Below are 23,359 nucleotides of genomic sequence, written 5' to 3' on the forward strand. Positions count from 1 at the left end.
ATACACCTACAACGCTTGCATCGCTCAAGTTTGAAACACCAGAGCCGAAAGAATGCTGGAAAGAGTGCTGGTCAGGATTCGAGAACAAAGGTGTCGCTGGGAGAAAAGGGACAGAAGAGCGTGAGTAAGACCACGCGTTCTCCAGTTTCGCAATCGCTGGTTCCCACAATTTGCATTTTCTCTGGTGGCAAAACCGTCCGCCAAGAAAATGTCACTTCCTGACTCCCCCTCTGCATCGCCCGGCCCACCACCTCTTCTGTTTTCCACTGTCGCCATCAATCGTCCCTTGCCTAAACTCGGCGCGCACGTTGCCCGTTGCACGTTGCACGTGCACGTGCGACATTTCCCTAACGTTTCCTCGGCGAATCAGCGGCAAATCTTGCGCGGGCGTTTCAAAGGCGCCGCCGTTTTCCCTAAACGGTTAACTCGCGGCTCTCGTCGGCTCTAGTAACGGCGAAACCATTTTTCCCCGCGCGCACCCCACCTTTTTTCCCTCCTAGCTTTCGTCCTTTCTCCCGTTCGCGCGACACTGCCGGCGCAATTTCTCTCGAGAGCCAGGAGGAGTAATTAGGTCCCGTGCTTCAGAATTCGTCGCGACTGACCCTAACAGAATCGCGCCCGGCAGTTTTCGCGGCCGGATTAGAGCCGCGCACCGCCCGGCCAGTTACCATAAGGAGCGGGCAATCGATTTCTCTAGGGCGACCCGGCGCATTTGTACCCTTTTATGTTCTACACGGCACACGTATCACCGAATAATAGTACCAGCGACTCTTAAGTCCGGCCCGCACAATAAGTGATTACGTCGAATAGGAGTTGTAAAATTTTTCCCCTGTAACGCACGGTCGTGCTCCCTCCCTGTGGGTGTGCGCGCGATCCAGTGTATCTTTCTTCCTCGCGCGGACAATAAGACGGAATGGCGTCCATTGTCGGCCAACTCGGGACAATTCGCCATGGATAAAGTTAGCCGGATCGGCCAGCTGAAGCCGATCGCCTTTAATGGATCGCTCGTACGTTTCGATTCTTTGCCCCTTATCCTAGCCATAGGTCGCCCGGCTCGGTTGCTTGCCTACTCCCTCGCTGGTTCGTTCGCCTCCGTTTCGAACGGAGACGTTTCGCAACGCGGACCCACGTGGACGGGTGCGCGAAAATCGCTCTTTTCGAGCAGCTGCGTGAATTCTGATTGCGATAATACGTCCAGGCTCGGGGATAAACTGCCGCGGAGTGCCGCGTAGCTATCTAACGCTGCTATATCGCGGCAGATCCCGCGCGCCGCGAGCTTTCGTTATTACCAGCGCGAAGCGAAGCTATTCGCACGTCCAAGCCCCGAGAAATTGCGAACGGCGTTCGGCCTGGGTATCGAGTTTAACGCAGTCGGACGATACGTACTCGTCAAATAAGTTTCTCGAGAAGAGATCGCTCGAAAGGGAGTGCTCCGGAGGAGGAGGAAGTCTCCGAGCACGGTGGGTCGCAGTTTCCATGAGGAAAGGCGACTATCTCGCGAGGGAGGCGAGATATTCGAGAGGCAGGCGTCCGGACGGCTCACAGTGGGACGGATCGACACTTAAGTAGGCATTCACTTCATTTTTTACATATTTCATCATTTAGTGGTTACTAGCTTTAGATTACAGAATTTAGATACTAATTTTATATAAAAAAATTATTTTCTTTTTGTGAAAATAGACACATTCATCTGGATTAGCTAGGCATAATGAGCTGGGGTACATTTCGTGACCCCAGAGTTTACCGCTGGAAAGTTTTTAGGCGATGCACAAACACACAAATATATAAACTTTCTGCTTTAATACAGATTATCTTATACTTAAGATAATCTAAGATTGCAGGTAATATATTGTACAATAAATACAAAAATCATTTAAATCTCTGATAAGGAGCTTAAATAAAATACAGAACTTGATTATGTATCCGGATCATCTAGCAAAGACAATGTTTCTGGCCATATTTGTTTTCTCCGCTCTGTTCTTATCAATGGGATTCTCGATGTTGAAATATATGGATCGGAGCTTATTAATAAATTATTTAGAACACCTTGATTTGTCATTTTTCGGCTGGTTTTTCTTGCGTGTAATTCCCCAAAAATCGATTCCAATCACTCTCTGATTACACGCATGATTCATTCTTATTTATCTAGCGTTTCATTCATACTTTTGCACGTTTCACACCTCTGCGTGCTTCACTTCCAACATATATTACTCATTAGAATATTTTGAAGTTAAAAACATTCATTTTGCACAATTATTATTGAAAATAAAAAATTGAAGCAAAATAGTATATTTTTCCTGACTTGCACCTGCTTTTGTACAAAAGAATATTAATTTTTCAAAGGGTCGGATGCAGACGGATATAAATAATTGAATTTTCTGAAATTGGATCTATCCAGAATTATGAAGTATGCTTGGATTTACGAACAATCACGAACAATTCTTTTAATTTAGAAAAATACGAAATTGATAAAAAAAATCTTAAATTGGCAATAGAATATAAGTATTTATATTTTTCATTACAAGAAAAAGACTAACTAAAACTATTCCAATGTAAAGCTGATCATTTTCTAGAAATGGAAATCTAACAATTTTTTTAGAATATTTAACAGAGGAAGCCCAGAATGCCCGAAATAAAGATTTCAAAACTACTGCGAATTATACGCAAAAAGAGCAGCCGAAAAATGCCAAATCAAGATGTCCTAAATAATTTATTAATAAACCCCGATCCATATAAATATATGGAAATCAACATCAAGAGTCCCATCGTTAAAAAGAGCGACGAGAAAAAAAGATTATTGTATATTATACAATATATTACCTGTAATCTTAGATTATAATCAATAAATGATGAAATATGTAAAAAATGAAGTGAATGCCTACTTAAGTGCCGATCCGTCCCACAGTGCGGCTGGTCGCAGGTTACAAGTTACAAGAACCCACGGGAAAGGGCGCAGGTAATCGAGGGCGCCGAAGGTTGAGCACCCCCCGGTCAAGGGGAGGCCCCTGATTGGTCGAGCGGGCCACGCACCTGGCGGACAGCTGCTACGATACCACGTACGCGCATGCGTCAGCGCCGTTACGGCAAGTACGTGTGAATGCACGCGCACATGCGCGCTATCTGCCCTGCATCGTTGACAACACGCAGCCAGCGCGCGCCCAATGTCTGCGCGAATGTAAATCTTCCTTGCATTCAGCGGAATAAGAGAAAAGAAGTGAAAATGATTAATAGACACGCTCTCGCAATATTTGCGAATTCGTGGCACACCTTCGCGCCAAATAGATCCCCCTAAACAGGCAGAGGTCACCTGCGATCTTAATTCAATGAATGCAAGTCTCGGCTAGGGTAAACCAACCAGTAATTGACCGCATACCAGTGAATGACCACCGTTAGGCAAAGAAATGTAAATTATAAATTTAAAAATTAATTTATGTTTATAAATGGAGTGTAGTTACACTTTAAATAAGTTTTAGAAAAAAATTTGTTGCAGTTAATAATTACCTGTAATGTTAATTTAAAAATATTTCTGTAATTATTGCATTATATTTGATTCCTAATTTATTATTTCAGCTGATCGGTCATTCACTAGCTCATACCCGGTGATTTAATGGGTGTATGCGGTCATTTACTTGACTTCTACACGTTTTGCATTTTACAATTGATTTTTTAAAAATTGCGATAAGAATAAGTAATTATCTTTATTGAAATTTCGGGGAAACTAAATTTAAAAGCAATTTCAACAGTTGTTTTGTTGCTATATAAATGTATTCAAGCATTAATCTCAAAGGTGCACAAATTCAACAATTCGGTCATTCAGTGGTTGGTTTACCCTATTATTTACATCCCCCGCCAGGCACTGGAACTTACTCAAGTTTGGGGATTACAACGTCGGTTCGCCTAGCGATTTCGGGAGGCTCGAAGGGAAACGCGGAAAGTCTGAAGATTGCTGGAACAGGTAGACATTGGCAGAGGGTGAAGACGCGGTACTGAAAGCGTTGCTCGCAAGGGCTGCAAGGGAAGTGGAGAGAGGGGAAGAAGTGGGTGCACAGGCAGTAGCACTATCCTGTGGCAGGTCTCTCCTCGGCCGGATTATGGGTTTTAAAAGCGTGCGACCGGTTTTCGAGCGGCGCTAATCTCATTGTTTTACACACGGAACAGCAATAACGAGGTTGTGCAAGGAGACGAGGGTCCCTGGATTAGGGTCCTCGAAAAACTTAAATCGCAGGCTCGGAGGATCTCGGCGAAGAGTTTGGCCCCGGGTATGCCGTGAAAGATTCGGTGGATAGATTTTCATCGCGAGGTTAGGTCTCCGCCAGAGATGCGAGCGATAACGAGAGCGAACAAAAGTTACGGCCGTGGGGATGGCAGAAAATTTCGGCGAGCTGCAAGTTCGTAAATCTAGCCGCGGGGCGTAATTGCTCGCGAGCTTTCCCTACCCCGGAACGAAACCCGGGGCAACGTTTTCCTTTCCCTCCGCTGCGTCGCGGGGGATGCAGCCGAGGGAGCAGAGCTCGCGGAAGGTGAATTGACAGCGAGGCGAGAGCCTCTCGAGCGAGAGCGGCTATCGCGACGATTGCACAATTCAATCATCGATAGTTGAAAAGCAGTCCAGATTAGGCACACCTGTGTAAAGAGATCGACGCATCGATCCTTGGAACCTCCGTAATATTTCCCCTGCCTCGAGTCTATTACGTTAATCTCGGTGTAGAGAGAGAGAAAAAAAGGGGGGGATCCCGCCGCGATACTCGCGATGAAAAGTTTCGCGGCGGAGAAAATTGATTCGCTCGCGAGTCGACGGGAAAAAAGTAACGGGCGGCCAGCGTTATCGATCCGCTCTCGACTTTTCCACGCAATCTTCCAGCCGAGATCCACGCGTTACTGGCCACATATTGGCCGGTGCCGAGCGTCTCGAAAAACCGCTCGCCCCTCGCGTCGCGATGGAAAGTCATTTCGGTCTAGACCATGTACATCATCGAGGTCCCCGAGCGGGGACTTTTTCCTCGGCCGTGAACGAGGGTCACATTTTTTCCCTCCGAGCTTCTTTTTTTTACATCTGTAATTTTCCTTCTCCACGGAACGAACGAACCATTCCCCTGTCGGGCGTGGAAGAAGAAGGTAGCCACGGTTAAGTGCAGTTAAGGAGGGATAAAAAGGGGAGCAGGAGGAGACGAGACGGAGGAAAAGAGAGCAAGACAGAGAGAAAGAAGAAAGCAGGGGGAGAGAGAGAGAGAGAGAGAGACGGGGAGAGGAGCAAGAACCCCCGACACTCAGGAAATGACCCACCCATTGGCGCAGCGAAACCATCATTCCGTCCGTCGGGAGCATAATTCCCTGGGACCAACGGGAACACTCTCGTGTTTCTGCTGCCCCCGGAACTCGCTTCTGGGACCGTCCTCGTAATTTCGGATCGAATTTCGGGTCCGGTCACCGGGCCTCGAATTAAAATCCGAGACTCGTCGCGTAAATAACCCCTCGTGAGAACAAATCCGACCCCGCTGCCGGCCGAGGAGCCGCTCTCTCCGCCGCCGCTCGGCGTGAATCCGACGGGGAACTTTCGAACCGATCCGATAAAAAAAAAAAAAAACAGGCGACTCGAAAACGCCGCCTATCGAGTAAAAAGCATTGAAATACGGAAAGGGACGACGTCTGGATAACGATCTCGATGCTCCAAGGTTCGCGCAAACGGCTATAGCAAGCGTTAGCGGGAGTATTTATAGCAACAGTCAATAATTTCGTGGCAGAAAGCATCGTGTTTCGTCGAGAGCGGAGAGTACGGCTCGACCAACCAACCGGCGCTACGTTCTTGGCGCAATCCAGGCCCGAAAAGCACTTTGAGAACGCTCCGGGAATGATCCCCGTCGCTCGCGAAATTGCTCTATCGATGACGATTACCCCGCTGTTCAGAAATTCAAGACGCTAGCCGGCCCGCCGGAGTATCGTCGGCTATAAGTTAATTCGAATCGATCAAGCCGGTCGCGGCGAAGGTACACGTGTCTCTTCAATTTGCCATTGAAAGCGACCGTCTCGCGTCCCTTCCGAGGGACGGAGACGTTTTTTTCGAAAGCAAGCGCCCTGCAATCCAAGCGGAATCGACTCCGCCGCTCCGCGGCTGCGCGGCTCGACGAAAGATTAACCGTCGCGTGTAATTTTCCTGCAATAAAGCTATCGTTTATCTGAGACCGTTTCCCGCGTTAATCCCGCTGATATCGATTACGTCACACGCGACACCGTGATACGCCGTTAAACGGTAACGCGTACCGTTCGACGCGTCGCGTCGTTTGTCAACCGAACGTGCGACGTCGAGAGCCCGCCCGCCTCGGCGACTGGAAATGTCGGCGACTGGGATTGTACTATGAAACGAGCGAGCGGGCGAAACTCTTATTGCGAATGATAACTTGCCGGGTCTGCGATAAAGGCGCGCATGTCGGCGGGGGAAAAAGTAGAAGCGAGGCGAAGATCGAAGATAGGGAAGCGAAATTGAGGCGAGGGCGGCGGCTATCTTCGAAACCGAAACTTGCTTCGTGACTTGCAGGGGCGGAGGAGGGGCGGAGAAAAGTTTCCGCTCGGGCTAAATGCGTCGAGGGGGTGGTAGCGGCGCGAGCAACAATACCAAGAACAGCACGTAGAGACGAAAACTCGTCGGAGGATCAGCAGGATATAATCTGGAGGCAGGCACCGAGGTAGGCACCATCTACCGTGAGATCTCCACGGAAATCGGAACTGGCTCGGGGCAACCCTAATCCGAACCTGATACGACGTGCTCTACGTACGCTCGCCACAGGGTTCTCAATTATTCAGCCGGCGATTTCATGGCATCCAATCAAACTTTGACAGATAAAATGGCTAAATGAACGATAGATGTGTTCAGAGAGGAAAAAGAAAGGAGATCTCTGCTACCTCCTCCCCTGACGACTCCTCCAGCAGAGAGTTCGCAGTGGAAAGAAACAATCGTTCGATTAACGGGTGGCTCGTAACGTCGCTATGCGGCTAAGGCGGGTCGCGTGAAATAACGTAACCCCTGGGAACAATGCGCGTATAATTGAATTACAAAAGCGCGGGGTACTCGTGCGTTGCGGAGGAAAGGAAATTGCACGGCGGAGCGTGGAGAAAAATGACAGAGTAGAGATACGAACAGATACAGCGGGGATCGGAGAAACAGTGAAACCTGGAGGTAGGCACGGTGGTAGGCACGATCTACCGTGAGATCTCCACGGAAATCGGAACTGGCTCGAGCCAACCTAATCTAAGCCCGATTCAACCCCCAAGACACCTAACCTGGCTTGCACATTGGCGGCGTGTTATGGAGCTCCCTGGTGCGCCGGACACATACACGCGCGTGAATCCGCCTCCCGTGCATGTGCCCGGTTGCTCTACACGTTTTCCGCGATTATGCGAGCTACCGCTATGCAGATCGATCCCCGGAGTCGAAGGTGAGGCCCGTTTCGCTGGCAAGAACGCGCCTGTGTGCTGCCGCGCGTATATTGGTGTTCCGTGCCACCCTCCGATGCACTATACTGAATACAATTTCGGTCGCAAATGTCTGAAGGGTTTAATAACCGGCGCTCGATCCCCCCCCGCGCCATTAATCCTGACTGCCGAGCACGATTTTATTTTTCCAGGATTTTCCTCGGGCTCGGTTGCGCGAGAGCTCCCCTGTTATTTCCAGCAGGAAGATCGAGTTCGAATCGTAGGGCTGCCGATCGTGCCAGGTTCCGACTAATGCGCTGCGGTTCGTGACTTCGGACCGAGACCATTCGTCGTCCTTTAAGGGCCTGACGGTTGTTGATTAGTGGCTCCCGTTCAGACCAGCGAGGGAGAAAGAGAGAAACGGTGAGGTCAGGTTATGTCCGTAGAAGTTTTACGGTGGTTGGCTATCCGTAAACGCCATATGGCCCGAAAGTCGCCATGCTTCCCCTTCGTTTTCTTTCGTCTCGGAGCGGACCCAACGTTCTGTCCCTCATTTTTTTTCAAGCCGCTGCCTCTCTCTCTCTCTCTCGTTAAGATCCCGAGAATCGTGTTCCGCGCTGCGCGCAATTCTTTCTACCCGATAGAAAATTAGACAGCTCTCCGGGGACCCGACAGGCGTATTCGGAGAGGAGGAACGTCTAACGATTCGGGCGAACTTACTATCAAACGGGAGGAAGAATCGGGAGCGACATACCTAACCGCTCTACACCGTCGCGTACGTGTCTCTGACGCCACTTAATCGACAAGATACAGGAACTGTTAACTCACCTGGAACAGAAGGAGAACGAAACCGTTAGCGGAGAACAGATCTTAGCGTCTGAAAGCGTGTAATTACAGATGAGCTGACACGTGTACTCCCTTTGTACGGGCAAGCAGACGTACACAGAGACAGTTCTACGCATAATCGACCATCGGCACATATCGAAACTGTATATTGGAGTATTCCGTGGCGTACGGGCGACGCCCACCCGAGCTGCGTTACTAAATCGCTCGTACACGCCTCGGCTAACGCCACTAATACCGATACTAATAACCATTGTTTGCTCACACCTCGAGAGCGCGGGGAAAAGTTGCGACTAACGACGCGTAATTACCGCCCGAGCGGATTAAGCCGGAGGACAAAGAGCGCGAAGCTCTGCCGCGACTTCTTATTGTCTCGTTGCGAATGGATGAATTCACAAATCAACTGGAACGCACGTTTAACTACAGCGATATCCACGATTTTCGCTGCTGCTATCGCGGAAGAACAGGAAATCCTCGGCAGGACTATTTAGACTCTTAGAAGATTCGGTAAATCGGTCTGGACTGTCTCCGAGGATCGGTGGAAAATTCGTGGTCATCGATATAGTCAGCCCTCGTCATCATCAACGTCATCGTAGTCGACGTACACGAAAGCGAGATAGCAGAGGCTGGAGGAACGGGTTGGAAGGGGTGCGTTCCGAAACATCCAGCTGGCGCCTCTCGGCGCTATGGCGGCCGTTATAAGCCCGCTACCAAATCAAGCGTGTGTGACACACTAATAATCGGACGTATATATGGTGTCTATACAGTGGCTCCGAGCACACGTGTATACATAAGGGGTGGCGCGGGCGTAGCCGTTTATATATGTACGTATCACACATTCCTGTCAAGCCCCGTCTATCGTCCATAGGTGTGCACACCCTGGAGCTTGTGTACGAGGCACACACGCGCACGTGCGAATCCACACAGACGGTCACAGGCGTGTGGGTATCTTGTCAGGCGGTACGTACACGAAAGGCCAAACACAGGTGAGCGAGAGTATACGGGGCAATTAAAACGATACGAGCGGCGTGATTTTGCCGCGGAATTTTCACGCCGGCACTTTATTAATTCCAGCTTAATTACAGCGCGCCTAGGATTACTCCTGAGTCATCAACCGAGCCCTAAATCCCGGCGATACTTTGAAGCAGAGTTACGTCGGAATGACCATTACCGAGTTCCGAACGACCACCTTTCAGGCACCGCGACGAATCGGGCGGTTATTTCGCGACCTCCGATCGAAAAGTCTCGTCGTCTACCTCGGGAGAGCAGGGTGGCACGTGCACGCGTAATACGCGTGTCTCTCCGTGCTACTGTGCAAACAGAGGCAAGAGGATAATGGTTACGAGAAATGGATATATCAGTAGGCGAGCGTCGGATCCTAGGATACCGCTATTAGTAGAGCTCCAGGCACAGGGACACACTGTTGTCACGCGACTAGCTGGTATGCGAGCCGGTGCACGCGTGCACGCGTCGCCTGTGCGTGTGTCTAATTACGCGTCCGTGAGTGCCCGCTCGTGCACCCGCGCGCCACTGCGAATATATTCCTAGGCGGAGTATCTATTTACGCGCGTGTATATGTCGGGGGCAAATTGTGGAGCGGATTGGTGGCGGAGCGCTCGCACGCGCGCGCCTACGTGCACCCGGAGATGTAGCTACAAGCGTGATCATATGGGTTACACATACGTGCCTAAGTACTAATGCTAATCCCGAGCATAGATTACGAGAGGAGCAGCGACGATCAAGCGGAACACACCGATGCCGCAGGAAATTCGTGGGACCCTTTGGCTTCTAGCTTCTGGCTTCTCGTCCGACATCGGGACCATCTAATATCGTTTCGCGTCGAGTTCCTTAAGCCGGAATTTATTCGGTGGCTTAAAAATAGCCAGCGGATCGGGCCGGGACAGCGGCGTTGATAATCACCAGGGAATTTATCCGGGGACCCGTACCACGGCCTTTAATTTCGCGCGTTTCCACGCCGCCGTCACGGCGAAAGCTCGAAAACCGACTGGTCGCTGTAATAAAGTGGCACTTGTCGGCCAATTCGACGATAGGGGAAAGAAAAAACAATCAGCTTCGAGAGACCGGAGCCAGGTCGCCGTCCCATTTATATCAATTCTATTCATTGCCGCTTTTAACCTAGCCCTCTCGCCGCCAGTGACTCTCACCTCGAGATCTATCTCGATCCCCGGGGCACGATCCTTCGCGATTTCCATGCTCCGTGGAACGATCCCTCGTCCAGGCCCTTTGCCGCGTCACGCTCGTTGCAATTCACGCGCCCAATTACAATGAGGGCCAATTTCGCGTATCTAAACATCGAGAGCCCCGAAAACGGCCGATTATCGCCCGAGCGATCGATAAGTCTGCCGTGAATGGCGGTTAAGAGCCGAGCGTTGCCGTGTATTGAGATCTCGCTCGCACGATTTGCATAAATTTCTGGCCTCGAAGCGACTTTGTCGTCAGCCCCGTGGACGGACAGGTGAAACAGGGCGACCGCGACGTAACGGGGCCTATCGGTTTCATTCAATCCCACCGGTGCCGGTGTTCGGGCCGGCAATTACGCCGCCGACCTCCTGGAAATCGAGCAGCGTCGATTTTCTGACGACCGTGTAGATCGCTCGTAAAACCTCCCATTCGACAGCTTTCGCGCGACCATCGTCTCGAATTTTCGTCCTAATTGAAGCGGCGCGGCGGCACACGCACCGGACCACCGCCATCGACGGAGTCCCAGCACTTTCGCTTTCTCGTTTCTCTCATTCTCTTCTCTCCTCTCTTATTTTTTGTACCCTTCCCTCCGCGGCGCGTGTCCCAGTCTCTCTTTTTCCTCCTCTTCGCAGCTCCGTTCGGCTGAATCGCCGCCGTCTGTTAACGGGAGAAACGCGACAGACGGTAGCGCGCCAGATCGCGAGTTATCAAAAAGCTACAGCGTTCCATCCGGGACGGTCGGAGGTGTAAGTGCCTTATACGGTGGCCGACGAACGGTCGAGTCGCCGATCGCTGAGGAGAACCAGATCGAAATTACACGAACGGCCCCAGTGTCGGTTACGAAACGGCGTTTCGTCGGCCACTCGCGCGAGCCGCTAATTTAAACGCTTAATTGCGACTCCGTTTTTAGCGGAAAAATGAACGCGCCCGTGCGCGAGCGGCTAATTAAGTCTGTCCCAAAGGGAGATAACGTTTTCATAACGAACGTGGCTCGCTTTTTGTTGTCGTATTTCCAAGTGGTTGCCTCCGCCACACGCTCTCTGCTACCCTGCCGCTCATCCTCCTCCAACGACCGCGATGACTCCGCCAAGATTTTATGCCCGACAAAGCCCGAAAAAAGCTCCTACGGCGGGCGTGTACGGCCGAGCCGAGCGTTTCGAACGTTGCAAGTGCCGTACCGGATATGAGCCGCGGACGGAGGGAGGAGCACACGGGCCGGAAATGGCTGGCCTTACCAGGGCCCGATCAAAAACTGGTTTCACCAGACGCTCGAAATCGAGATCAGGGGGATAAAAAAAAAGGGCCACCGCCGCCCCCTCTTCGAATATTGCCGGGCGGCAGCACGAATTCCCATCGGCGGGCGCGCGCGCGCGCGCGCGCGCCGTTGTTATCGCTATCATTGTCCAAGTTGTGTAATCGTATCAACAATTTCGCGAGATAAAAATTTCTCGATAGGCCGTCGAATCGATACCCGTCCAGTGTCATTGGGCAATCACCGTTCCTATCGGCAACTGGCGATTCGGAGAAGCTGTGCCAACAGTTCTTTCCGAATAATGGACCGGCAGCTGTCGATCGAACGTCGATCGAGCGAGAGGAGACCACGTCCGCCAACCTGTTGTCTCGCGACGGTGACGTACGTCTTTTGTAAGTGCGATTCTTTTGTCCCGCCGCAGTTAATGAGCCGCTCGAGTTTCGAAAGAGGCGCGAAAATGGGTCGAGAAGCAGAAATTCTTTGCCGCGAGAAAATTGCGCAACGTCGGGCGCCGAACGAGCGTTTTCCATAGCCGTCCGAGTTCTGCCTGGATGCTCGGAATCGAGGAAGCCAGCAGCGGAAAGGCTGCGAGAAAACTCGCTGGGAGGAACCGTGACCACAGTTGCTGCGGGGGCGAAGTAAAACGCGCCCCCGTAACAACGGGCAGATTTATCGAACGACGCAAGTTCCGGAGGCGCGATTAAGGAGAAATTAAAGTTCCAACTGGAAAAGGAGAACCGCTGCGACCAGTCCATAAGCCAGAGAGGATCTAGCGGCTGTGTGTGGACTGTACTGAAATAATGTACAGTGCCGTACAAAACGGCAAACTGCAGGGGTAGCGGGGGGTTTGAGTACACGGAACATCGTGGCTCTCTCTCTCTCTCTCTCTCTCTCTCTCTTCCTCCCGTTCTCCCATTCTCTCTTTCCCTCTATCTCGCGCCTATAGCTCTATACCTTCGCCTCACTCACCGTCAGGGTGACAATGGTGTGCAAAGGAGATTAACAAACAGAATAAGCTAACGCATAATCGCATTATTTCTGGCTAAGCCGCATTTAAATTAGATAGAAATTCCATTTAACGAAACAATGCAGGGATGACGATGAGTCATTCCGCTGCCATACGAGTCGAAATAGACGTTCTCGCTCCTCCTCCGCCGGCCTTTCTGATACCCCTCGATGCGTTATTGCGCGTGGATTGTCGTCGCGAAGATAATAGCGCCGGGACGGTAGAAATTCGTGGAACGACCTCTTCGTTCCACGCTTCCCGACCAACAGCTACCCAATATAGGGAAAGTTCGCCGAGAGAGACGAAAGGAGCCAGAGGTGGAAAGGGACAAGCAAGTAACAGGGTTCACCTTCAATCGCCTTCGACGCGAGTGCATCGGGATTCGAAAATACCGGGGCACCCCGTGCAGGGAGAAAAGGGGTGGTAGGCGCAAAAAGAGCGAACGACCGACGTGCCCGCCCACGTGACCGACGGCCATGCTCGTGACGTAATCCTGACGTCAGTGGGCCGATGGCGTGCTCGGCACGCTCCGTCGGCTACACGGACAAAATCGTAAACGTGCCCCTATTTCCAATTGACGGGCAATCGGATTTACAGGGAGACGCTGTGCACCGTGAAAAACCTTGGAGATTGAAAGGAACTCGTTTCCAAGTGGCGCATCCGGGCTGCGCCCGGTCGCAACGGGGCCAACCCGGCAGCCCCGAACAGCCGAGGAGACCGGGCAGGCAGACCGTTCCTCGACTCCGGCGTGGAAAAGTTTCCTCGGAGGGCGAGCTTCGACGCGACACGGTCAGTGAATCAAAGCGTTTCGAGATAGTACAGAGAATTCCCATCAGCAGGGGATGGAAAACGGTGCTGCGGTGAAGCTCTTTTTTTTTCTCCCTTACCTGTGGACCACCGCCGACGATCGACTGATAGGCCGATTGAAAGACGCTCCCCAGCTGCGTGAGGCCGTCATCCTCCATCTGGAACATTATGTCCGCCCCCGGGGATCCGTTGTTGTTCAGATTGTTGTTGTTGTTGTTGTTATTGTTGCCCATCAGCTTCTCCGTGCTGATGATGTCGCGCAGTAGCGTGTTCGATTGCATCTCGCGGCTACGAGGATGTTCGCTGGCAACGTAGACGAGGACCCGGCTTCGCTATCAAATCTCGGCGAGGATCGCGGCTCGATACAGGCTGTTTATCGGTCTCATTGTCCGCCAAAACGACCGTCGGCAGTGCCAGCACGCGCGTCCAGGCGCGCTATCGTGAACGGGCGAGAGCTCTGCGTAGGATTCCACTCGGGGGGAACAACAACACCTCGCGTCACGTACGAGCTTCCCGCAGCGTGTCGGGAAGGAGGATCAACGATATCGCCGGCATAGTCGGTCTCGGTCGCGCACCTTCGGGTCCTTGGTCACCAGGGATCACGCGAACAAAGTCGCCGAGAGGTCACCACGTTTTCCAAGAGCGAGCAAGAGGTGACGAGAGAGGCTCGATTCACCGACGCCGCCGCGTGCCACGAGGACGCATCGCGTACTCGCGTTACTACGATTCACCCGCGCGTCCCCGCTCCATCCTCCGCGCGGCGTCGCTTTCCGATCAGCACCTCGAACACCTGTTTGGCCACGGTCGCGGGCCTCGCGATCAAACCAGCCACGCTTCCAGGTATCTACGTTCCGATTCCAGCAAGCCTCGCGAACTGAAGCGGCTCGAAAGGAGATCGTACGCGGCGCACGGGACGGAGCACTGAGTCCACGCGAGCACTCGACGCACTCTGCCGATCACACAACTTTGTCGTTCACCGTCCGATACACTGGGGATACCGGTGCAGAGCAAGAGATCGATCGGGAAGGAGGTAGGCAACGATGAGCGCAGAGATAGAACGATGTGCGTTCACACGAGCTCCTTCCTGTTCGGGGTACGCGACGAGACTGACGCTCCGTGCGGGGAGGCGGCCGCCGCACCCCTCCCCGAACGCCGGGCCTACCCCCGCCAGAGCCACGATCGCATACCCCCACTTCGCTCCGAGCGCGAGGATAGCGATGGCCCGTTCCTACCGAGTTCTCTCGAGTTTTCAAACAATTCCATCTCCTCGTTGAGACTTCAAATCGTCTTCAATTTCATTCGACTTCCCCCAGATATTCAGAATTTCTCGGTTAAGCATATCAAAGAGAAAACAAGAACGAGGGAGACTCGTAGCTAACTCTGTACTCAAAGTTATGCCACCTGAGGTAAACAGGTAGTCTTTAACCCTCGTCGTCTTAAACATATTCAGACAGACTTACATTCTGTCAAAAAAATACCGGGAATGCCGTGGCTGCTCGATAAGATTTCTTGAGTTTTTAGCCAGAAATTCGTTCGCGATAATAGCCTTGTGAGATGGTGCGTTATCGTGGTGCAAAATCCATGAGTTTTCTTTCCACAAATCTGGTCTTTTTCGACGAATTTGCTCTCTCAAACGCCGCATAACGCTCAGATAATATTCTTTATCTACTGTCTTACTTTGTGGCAAGAATTCCCAGTGCACAACACCGCGGTAATCGAAAAAAAAAACTGTCAATATCACCTTCACTTTTGATCGACTTTGACGTGCTTTCTTCGGTTTCGGCTCAATTGGAAGGCGCCATTCCGAAGCTTGTTGACTAGTTTGCATGTCAAACTCGTAAACCCATGTCTCATCCCCAGTATACAATGCGTTTTATGAATGTGGGGTTTTCGGCGACCTTAACGCGATTGAGTTTTTGCAGAAAATTCAGGTCTTTCGGCACTAGTCGAGCGGCAACGCGTTTCATGCCCAAACGATCGTTTAAAATGGTACGAATTGATTCGCGAGACACAGAAATTTCGGTGGCTATCTCTCTCAGACTTAAACGACAGTTTCCAGCCACCATTTCCTTTACTTTAGCGATGCGAAGTTCAGTCGAAGACGTTGATGGCCGACCAGAGCGAGGAAAATCTTCCACCACATCTCGACCGCTTTTAAATGCACTGTACCAGTCATACGCGCGTGTTTTTGATAAAGTCGATTCACCGCAAGCCTTATGTAACATTTTCAGCGCTTCGGCACACGAAATTTCATTTGCAATGGAAAATTTCAGACAGATTCTTTGTCCGATATTTTTATCCATTGTAAAAATCGCAAAACACACTTGAGATGTAAACAAACTAAATGACAAGTGACGCTCAAACTCCGCGTGAGTATAGAGAACAGTTGTCTCAATTTAGCGACAAAAAGAATTTCAACAATCCCTTTAAGCGAGCTTTTTAAATGATCGATTCCCGGTACTTTTTCGACAGAATGTATGTTTAAAAAAATGTGGATCAGTGAAAGTTTTGAGGCATCCAAGTTTCGAGGGGAGTAACGCTCGACTCAAAGCCATCGCTAGGAGGGCCTCTCTCTCTCTCTCGGTCCCGATGAGAGCACAGACTCTCTCCTCTCCCCCTGTGTCGGGCCTACAGCGTTTCGGTTTCGCCTCGCTTCGCCTCCCCACGCCTCGTAACCCCAGTGCACGACGACTCTCACAGGAAGCAACCCCTAGCGCGAAGGGCCACCGTTTTTGCCTGCACAACCCGCCACTCTCCTGCTCGTGTAGCAACGACAAGTCCAGCTACGAGTGTGGGTGGATGGCTCTCTGGCTCTCTGGCTCTCCGGCTCTCCGCCGGCTATGTACCGTGGCGAAAACATCGGTCCACTTGTTGAGTCGAAAAGAGAACGAGAGAAAGAGCAAGGGAGAGCCGGATGAACGCCACGGCTATCTTCTCTCCGCGTACGAGAAAGTGCTGCCGTTTTCGGCGGACAAAAGCTGCTGCGAGAAGGCGAGACCCACCGCCCAGGGGGACAAAGTTGCTCGTAGCACGCGAGACGAAACCAGTACACCGTGTACGGGACGCGAAACGCAAGACGAGCCGATGGATCGACCACGAGACGCTTACTCCAGGGGGGAAACCTCCACTTTCCCTTTTCGCGAAATACCTTTCGCTGGTTTCGGCAAAAAGCGGTGGCTCGGACCCGCCGACAGCTTCGAGAGCAGGACGATGCTAGACTATCCCGTGGATTCGGTAAACTCTGCTTCCTTTTTGGAAGCGTAACAGACGAGTTTCGCTGGAGCTGCGTAGGAAAGCCGTCACGCGGTCCAACGAGAGGGAAAGGCATGAAGCATTAATTCTGCAAACGGCACCGTCGAGATACCTTCGCGTTGAAGCGTCGCTAAACGATCCGTTAGGCGAAAATATCTTTATTCCGAGGAGCGGAAGGCTCGCGACGATGCCGCGGTTTCGGAAAATCTGTCCCCGGAGACAAACGAGATGCCTCGTGGCGCCGAAGGTAGTGCTCGTTAGTTGGAAATTCGTGAGTAATTTTAGTGTCGTACCCACGCGACTGGCCGAAGGTATATAATTACCTAACCTCACCCGACCCAATCTAACCCACTTGGCAAACGAACGAGAGTTCCAGTTTTCCCGGACCGAAATCCGGATATGGCCAGCCGGACGTCGGCGTCGAGGAGGGAAAAAAGCCTCGCCGAGACACGGCGGCCGGAGCGGAGAAAAAGCCTAATTAGTTGCCTAAAACCGAGCGCGCGCCGCACCTTTTTCGCCGGCGATCGCCAATAAGACCGCGAACGGAGCAATTATTCGTACACGCGGAACGTATTCCGCTGGCCACGAGTCCGTTCGGACGACGACGGAACGAGTTGACATCAATCGCCGTCGGGACCTTTCGATTGGAGACACTTGATCCGAGTTTCGATCACGGGAACGAACAGTTGGAGCGGATCGATCGATCCTCTGCATGGTCCCGCCTCGATAGGTGCAGGCCAGGGCGCAGGTACTCCGGAACCTCCGGCAGAAACGACTAACCTCTCTCCCTCTCTCTCTCTCTCTTTCACTCTCTCGCACTCGACCTCCTCCTAATGTCCTAAATGTTTTTTGAGGGCAATCAGGGACAATGAGCTCGCATGAACGAAGATTCGGCAGTAAAACAGTAAAGGCCGCACAAAGGGGCAGTATGGGCAGCAAAGGAGGCCCAGTCGAGTCAAAACAAACGACCGAGCTCTTGCGGAGACGCTTGTCGTCAGGTGGAAAGAAACGGTCAGTGCCGCCTAGCTGGTGCGCGGCTGTAAAATAATTAAAAGTGACGGGTACCGGGCACCGAACCCAAATGAAAATAAGCCGCGTGTACAATGGAGCACCAGCCATGTACAGTTAGGGAGGATTTCGTACCTGACCCCGCGGGAGGTAATCTTCCCGAGGCACCCAAGAAAATTCTATTTCCTCCTTACCCCCATATTACGATTCCGGGGACTCGGGACCCATAATTTTTTAGGACAGCACGATCCTACGCGCGCTCGTTAAAAACCAATTGATTTTTCCGACACAAAAGCGATCAACGTCTCTCGCTCGGCCAGCGGCGAGCTGTTAAATCGACCTCTGGCATTTATGCGACGCGCGGGACACAAATTGTACGCGACGAATTTCCATCGCAGGCTTTATTAGTGCGTTAAAGCAATTCCCGAGGGTTAATTTCACCGGGCATAAAAGAGTCGAAGGAACGCCCCACTGTCGTGGCATATTTTCCCCAACTACGAGCTTATCTACATCGCGATACATGCTTCCCTCGCTATCAGATCCAAACGCTCAGGAGATACTGGCCTGGAGTCCCGTGTTTGGGCGTTAACGAAGGCAGCCAGAAAGTTCGTCAAGCTCGAAGATAAATAACGATACCGTTCGAATAAATAGTTGCGTAATTCCGTAATTTAGTTGATTCAGTTGATAAGGCGTACGATGCGCCGCGTCGCGGCGTCCCGGTGCCTAGGCCTCACAGATTCCGTCCCCGCGCGCTAGAATTTTACGTCGAAGCCAAGGGCCACAGGGGATTTCCCTGGACTCCTGCGGTGTACTTGCTGCCATTAATATGGCCGCTGTAAATCTCGAAAGGTACTTGTCGCGCCACCAGACTACCTCGGGATCACTGGCATATGGTGTTCACGAATATCATTCCGAGGCACCTTGCCCCTCCGAGGAATCGGTGCCTCGGGCAGAAACGCGTACACTCGGGGAAAAAATGCGGACTACCTAGCCCGTCCCTTCGCTCTTCCACTCCGCACAGCCTGAAATATGGAATGCGTAGGTGGGTGCACGAAGCTCCGGGCTACTGCTTTCGCTTTTTCCCCGATCCACGATTCGTTTGGATATTGGGACATTCCATGCGGACTCGGACAGATTTCGGAGTAAGTTTGCGTAGCTTGCTGAAATTTGAATATGTTGTAGTCTTTAGTGATGTTTAAACGTACCTCAAAGGATTTTTCAAAATTTTGAAAAATGTCGATTTTACAGCTGTTTGAAGTGAAGGGGGAACACCACTGTGACCGTCGGAAAAGTAAGCCATTTTTAAGATTTTTTTCAGGCATAATTTATAGTTTTCATAGAAATATTGTATTACCTACCTTTAGCACGCTGTCTTAAGAGACTATAGAAAAAAAATTAATAGAAAAACATCCATAAGTTTTAATATATTAATTAATCTTCTAGACCCCCACACGCGAGCTGGTCGAAAGTGTAACTATGGAGCAGCAGGTCCGAAATCAAATTTAATTTTTTTTTTATTAACTATATGAGTGTAGTTTTCGTTGTACGTACCGATTTCGTAAACAAATTATTTTTGTAAAAATGGTGCGCTTTACAAGAAAAGTTTCAAAATTCCTCGAATAAGATGGACAGTTTTTCGAGCGTATTTCAAAACATTTGTTTTCAATCAAAGAATCCGTACGTACAACGGAAACTACACTCGTATAGTTTATAACAAAAAAATGAAATTTGATTTCGGACCAGCTGTTCCATAGTTACACCTTCGACCAGCTCGCGTGTGGGGGTCTAGAAGATTAATTAATATATTAAAACTTATGGATGTTTTTCTATTTATTTTTTTTTCTATAGTCTCTTAAGACAGCGTACTAATGGTAGGTAATACAATATTTCTATGAAAACTGTAAATTATGCCTGAAAAAAATCTTAAAAATGGCTTACTTTTCCGGCGGTCAGAGTGGTGTTCCCCCTTAACTTCAAACAGCTGTAAAATCGACATTTTTCAAAATCTTGAAAAATCCTTTGAGGTACGTTTAAACATCACTAAAGACTACAACATATTCAAATTTCAGCGATCTACGAAAAGTTGCTCCGAAATCTGTCCGAGTTCGCATGGAATGTCCCTATTGCGACACGTACGCTCGGGAAGCAGCGAGAGGGGAAAAAAAAGGCGGCGCGAAAGGAAAGAAGACACGACACATAACCTGCTAGTGGGAAACGTTTCGTCATTGGCAGCGGGCAACAAATAATTAGGTAACCTCGCCTGACCAACTGTGTAAACTGCGGCTCCACGCGATCATCCGCGCGCTCTGCGCCCCGTCCGGCAACGGAGCGCGTAGTAGACATCCAAAGTACAAGGAAGAGGAGAAGAACGGCGAGAGGAAGAAGCGGAGACGAGAAAGAAAGGTGGAGGAGAGTCGTCGACCCGGACGCCTCTTCTCCTTCCTCTTCGTCGTCGTCGTCGTATGGCCCCCTCGTTCGAGCTTCGGAAGGGAAAAAAAAATCATAAGACCGTGGTCGTAGTCGCGGTCGTCATCGTCGTCGGCGCTGATCCTCCTTGTCGAGCGTTCGCGAGGACCCCGACAAAAAGCCCCGCTCGCAAGAAGACGGAACTCCGTGCCTCGTGCCATTACGAGCCGCTGCGTCTCGGAGTGCGGCTCCCCAGGATCGACGATATAATCGAGGTCGATCGTTGGATAACGCGCGCGACGAGACAGAGAAACTCTCGCGGAGAATCAAATTCGCCGGAGGGGAGCGAAAGAATGGTCGCGAGTACGAAGTTCCATAAAAGTGATTTAATTTGCCTGTACTGGGCTCGTTCGGGCGCGCGAGGGTGAGCGGCTAGAGGAGGTAATAGTTAATAACAGCGCAGCTGAAAAGGGGATTCGGTAATCCGCTTCTAATTTCTAAAACAAAGAGAGAAAGCGTATTACGCGAGCGAGCGCCTCATCCTCCGAAGGAGGAGCTCGAAAGAAACGGAGAGAAACCGAAATACGAGTGCAGGGAGAGACGAGGGAATAGGGGAAGAGGAGGGAGGGCATGCGAGGGAAAGAGAAATATTCTCTCTGTCGTTGAGGCAAACCCGAGATCCTGAGAGTCGAGTGGGTTTCGGTGGCGAGAGGCAGGGAGGCGGAGGGGCAGAGAGACAGAGAGAGGTAAACGGTAAGGGTAGATGTGGAAAGAGGGCTGAAATTGGGGGCGGTCTGAGAGGAGGGGAGTCCAGGGTTCCACCCTGGAACACATTAACTGCAGGGCGACGGGGTATATAGAGATGGGTTGGGGGCGACGCCACTGGCGTAAGCTCAATGGAAAACGGGATTGCTCGAGAGCGCGTAGCAAGGAGACGGCTTAATCTGGCCTTTCTTGCGAGTCACGGAGGTGTACTCCGGGGTATTGGCTTGCGTACCCTGAACGCGAACCCGCGAACATTATCAGGACGACGCGTCGCGTCACGCGAAACGAAACTGATCCCGTGGCATCGGCCAGAAGAAATTGTCTCGGCGGCTGGATGACCGGTTATCGCGAACCGTTCCGGCTAACTAGCCGAGCGAATTTCGAGGGAGCTCGCGAGCCAGGCGGAGGCGATCGTCAAAGGATTCGAGTCCGCTCGGGCCGCGTAAAGAGTCCGCGCTGAATGAGGGAATAAATCTCGGCCACTCTCTCGGTGGCTGCGTTCCGCATTCCATCGTTACTTATCCTGTTAATTAAGCCGCTAACGAAGGGTCAATTTTCGATAGATTTATGCAGGCGGTCGGCGAGCGAGACACGAGGCAGGGGGCAGGAAAGAATCACCGCGTGACTCCCCGCGGTGCTGGCTCGTCGTTAGCGGGCCTCGATATCTAATCTCTCTAATTAATTCTTTTTAATTCGCTGGCTCTCGGGCCGAGTGGCCAGCATAGACGCAGAAGAACAAGCGCGGTCGGTCTTTCTCTCGTTGCGAGATCCGCGAGATTAATCCCGATTAGCCTTAATCGAGGCTGCGCTAGCGGTGCATTTTCCCCTCCCTTTGGATCGATTCGTCCAAATATAGATCGACCTAACGAATCTCGATCGCGAGCCAGAGCCACGACGTGTGTATCCTGGCACGTCGATTCCTAGATCCTCGTTTGCGCGCGGCCCAGAGAGGGGCACAGAGAAACGCATAATACCGGGGCATATGTGCAGCGCTTTATAGTATACGTACCTACGTGGATGAAGCCGGCTGCCCTAAAAAGGAGACGAAAGCCAACGACCATATCGAGAGAGACGTGTCTCCCGTTTGCTCGCTACGCGCCATTCTATTTTCTTTCAGCTCTCTTTATCGACTCGCGTCGCTCGCGCGACCCACCGTGTCCCCGTCTTATCGATCGTTCTGCTCCACGGGCGATTTTCATCCGATGAAATAAATACTCTCTGCTCGATTAAACCTGCACGACCTCTCTCCACTCACCCCCGCTTCCTCGTCCTGCGATTCGAAATTAATCCGCGAGCTAACGGTGGCTTTCGACTCTCGCTGCCTCTCCGCCGCCCCGTCCACGCTCCGGCAGTGTTTCAGAAATCGTTCGCGGCGCATTCTCCGTCTAGTAGCCGGTTGTCCGAAGGTGAAGCGACGCGAGGCGAAGAGAAGCAGCCCCGATCGACAAATTCGAGTTGGTTAAACGTTGAATAGCAAATGTTTGCGGTGTCGGCGGAAAGCTGCTGGCAAAGGCAACGCCGGAGTTCCTTCCGGCGATAGCTACGCCAATGCGAGACACTGAACGAGGGGTGGCAGGAGCACTAGTAGCGTAGTTAGGGGTGGCTCGGTAGGGATGCTTTAGGGTGAGATTTAGTACCAACCTCCGCCGCTTAGTCTACCCATCCTGGCTATAGCGTATATACGTGTGTACCGTACGTCCCAAACTATAGTCGATACTCATGAGAAATACCAAACTACTGCAAAATATTGTCCCCTAAAATTGATCGGTCCTCCGGTTTTCCTCCGTCAGCGGCACCGAGAGAGCTCGATCGCCGCCCGCTCCCATTCCCTCTCTCAATGGGCCAAACTTTCACGCAGTTCGGAATAACGCGGATCAACGGTGACCCGGGCAGGCGTCGTCTGTCCCGAGGGGATTAAGCTCAACTCGAGAAATCAATTCTCATGGTATTAAGAAACAAAGCTACCTCCCGCGCGGCTGAACGATTTCACCCCCGCGCGACCCACTGATCCGCGCTACAACGGACACGAGAGAGAGAGAGAGAGAGAGAACAGGAAGCTCGAGTTACGAGAGCGTGTTAAACGAGTCTGCAAATTGACAACGAAGAGGGAAATGTTTAGGAGCCGGAAGAAGCATCGCTGCCCCCGACGAAGGGAGGGAGGATAGGAGGAGACAAGGTCGTACGAGCGGCGTAGGTCGATCCTAATAAATTCCCGGGAATGTTGGATACAACGTGAAGCCAGTGGTGACTGAACAGCGCGGAGCGTGGATGCTGGTGTTATCCATCCTGGTTCACCCCACTTACTGTTATCTTATACGGCTGTACTTAGGGTACATTACCCGGATACGAAGGTACCGAGCCCCGAAATTTCTATTAGTTCTAGAGGAGGAAACCACTCCACGAAATGGGAC

At 51.4% G+C, this 23,359-nt stretch overlaps 1 protein-coding gene across 6 annotated transcripts in view; it reads right to left on the reverse strand.

Moving 5' to 3' along the window:
• Positions 1 to 23,359, reverse strand: part of LOC143375186 (protein daughterless-like) — a 98,777-nt gene that overhangs the window by 48,651 nt on the left and 26,767 nt on the right. The window contains exon 1 of one of the 6 annotated variants that reach the window (XM_076824075.1): positions 13,598 to 14,626. The exons of the other annotated variants lie outside the window; for them this stretch is intronic. Within the exon in view, the coding sequence (XP_076680190.1) occupies positions 13,598 to 13,798 (201 nt within the window). The 5' untranslated portion in view covers positions 13,799 to 14,626. Of the gene's footprint in view, positions 1 to 13,597; positions 14,627 to 23,359 lie in introns of those variants that run through there. 6 annotated transcript variants of the gene reach the window in all.

The sequence above is a fragment of the Andrena cerasifolii genome, chromosome 12, assembly GCF_050908995.1.
Source record: "Andrena cerasifolii isolate SP2316 chromosome 12, iyAndCera1_principal, whole genome shotgun sequence".
Classification (NCBI taxonomy): domain Eukaryota; kingdom Metazoa; phylum Arthropoda; class Insecta; order Hymenoptera; family Andrenidae; genus Andrena; species Andrena cerasifolii.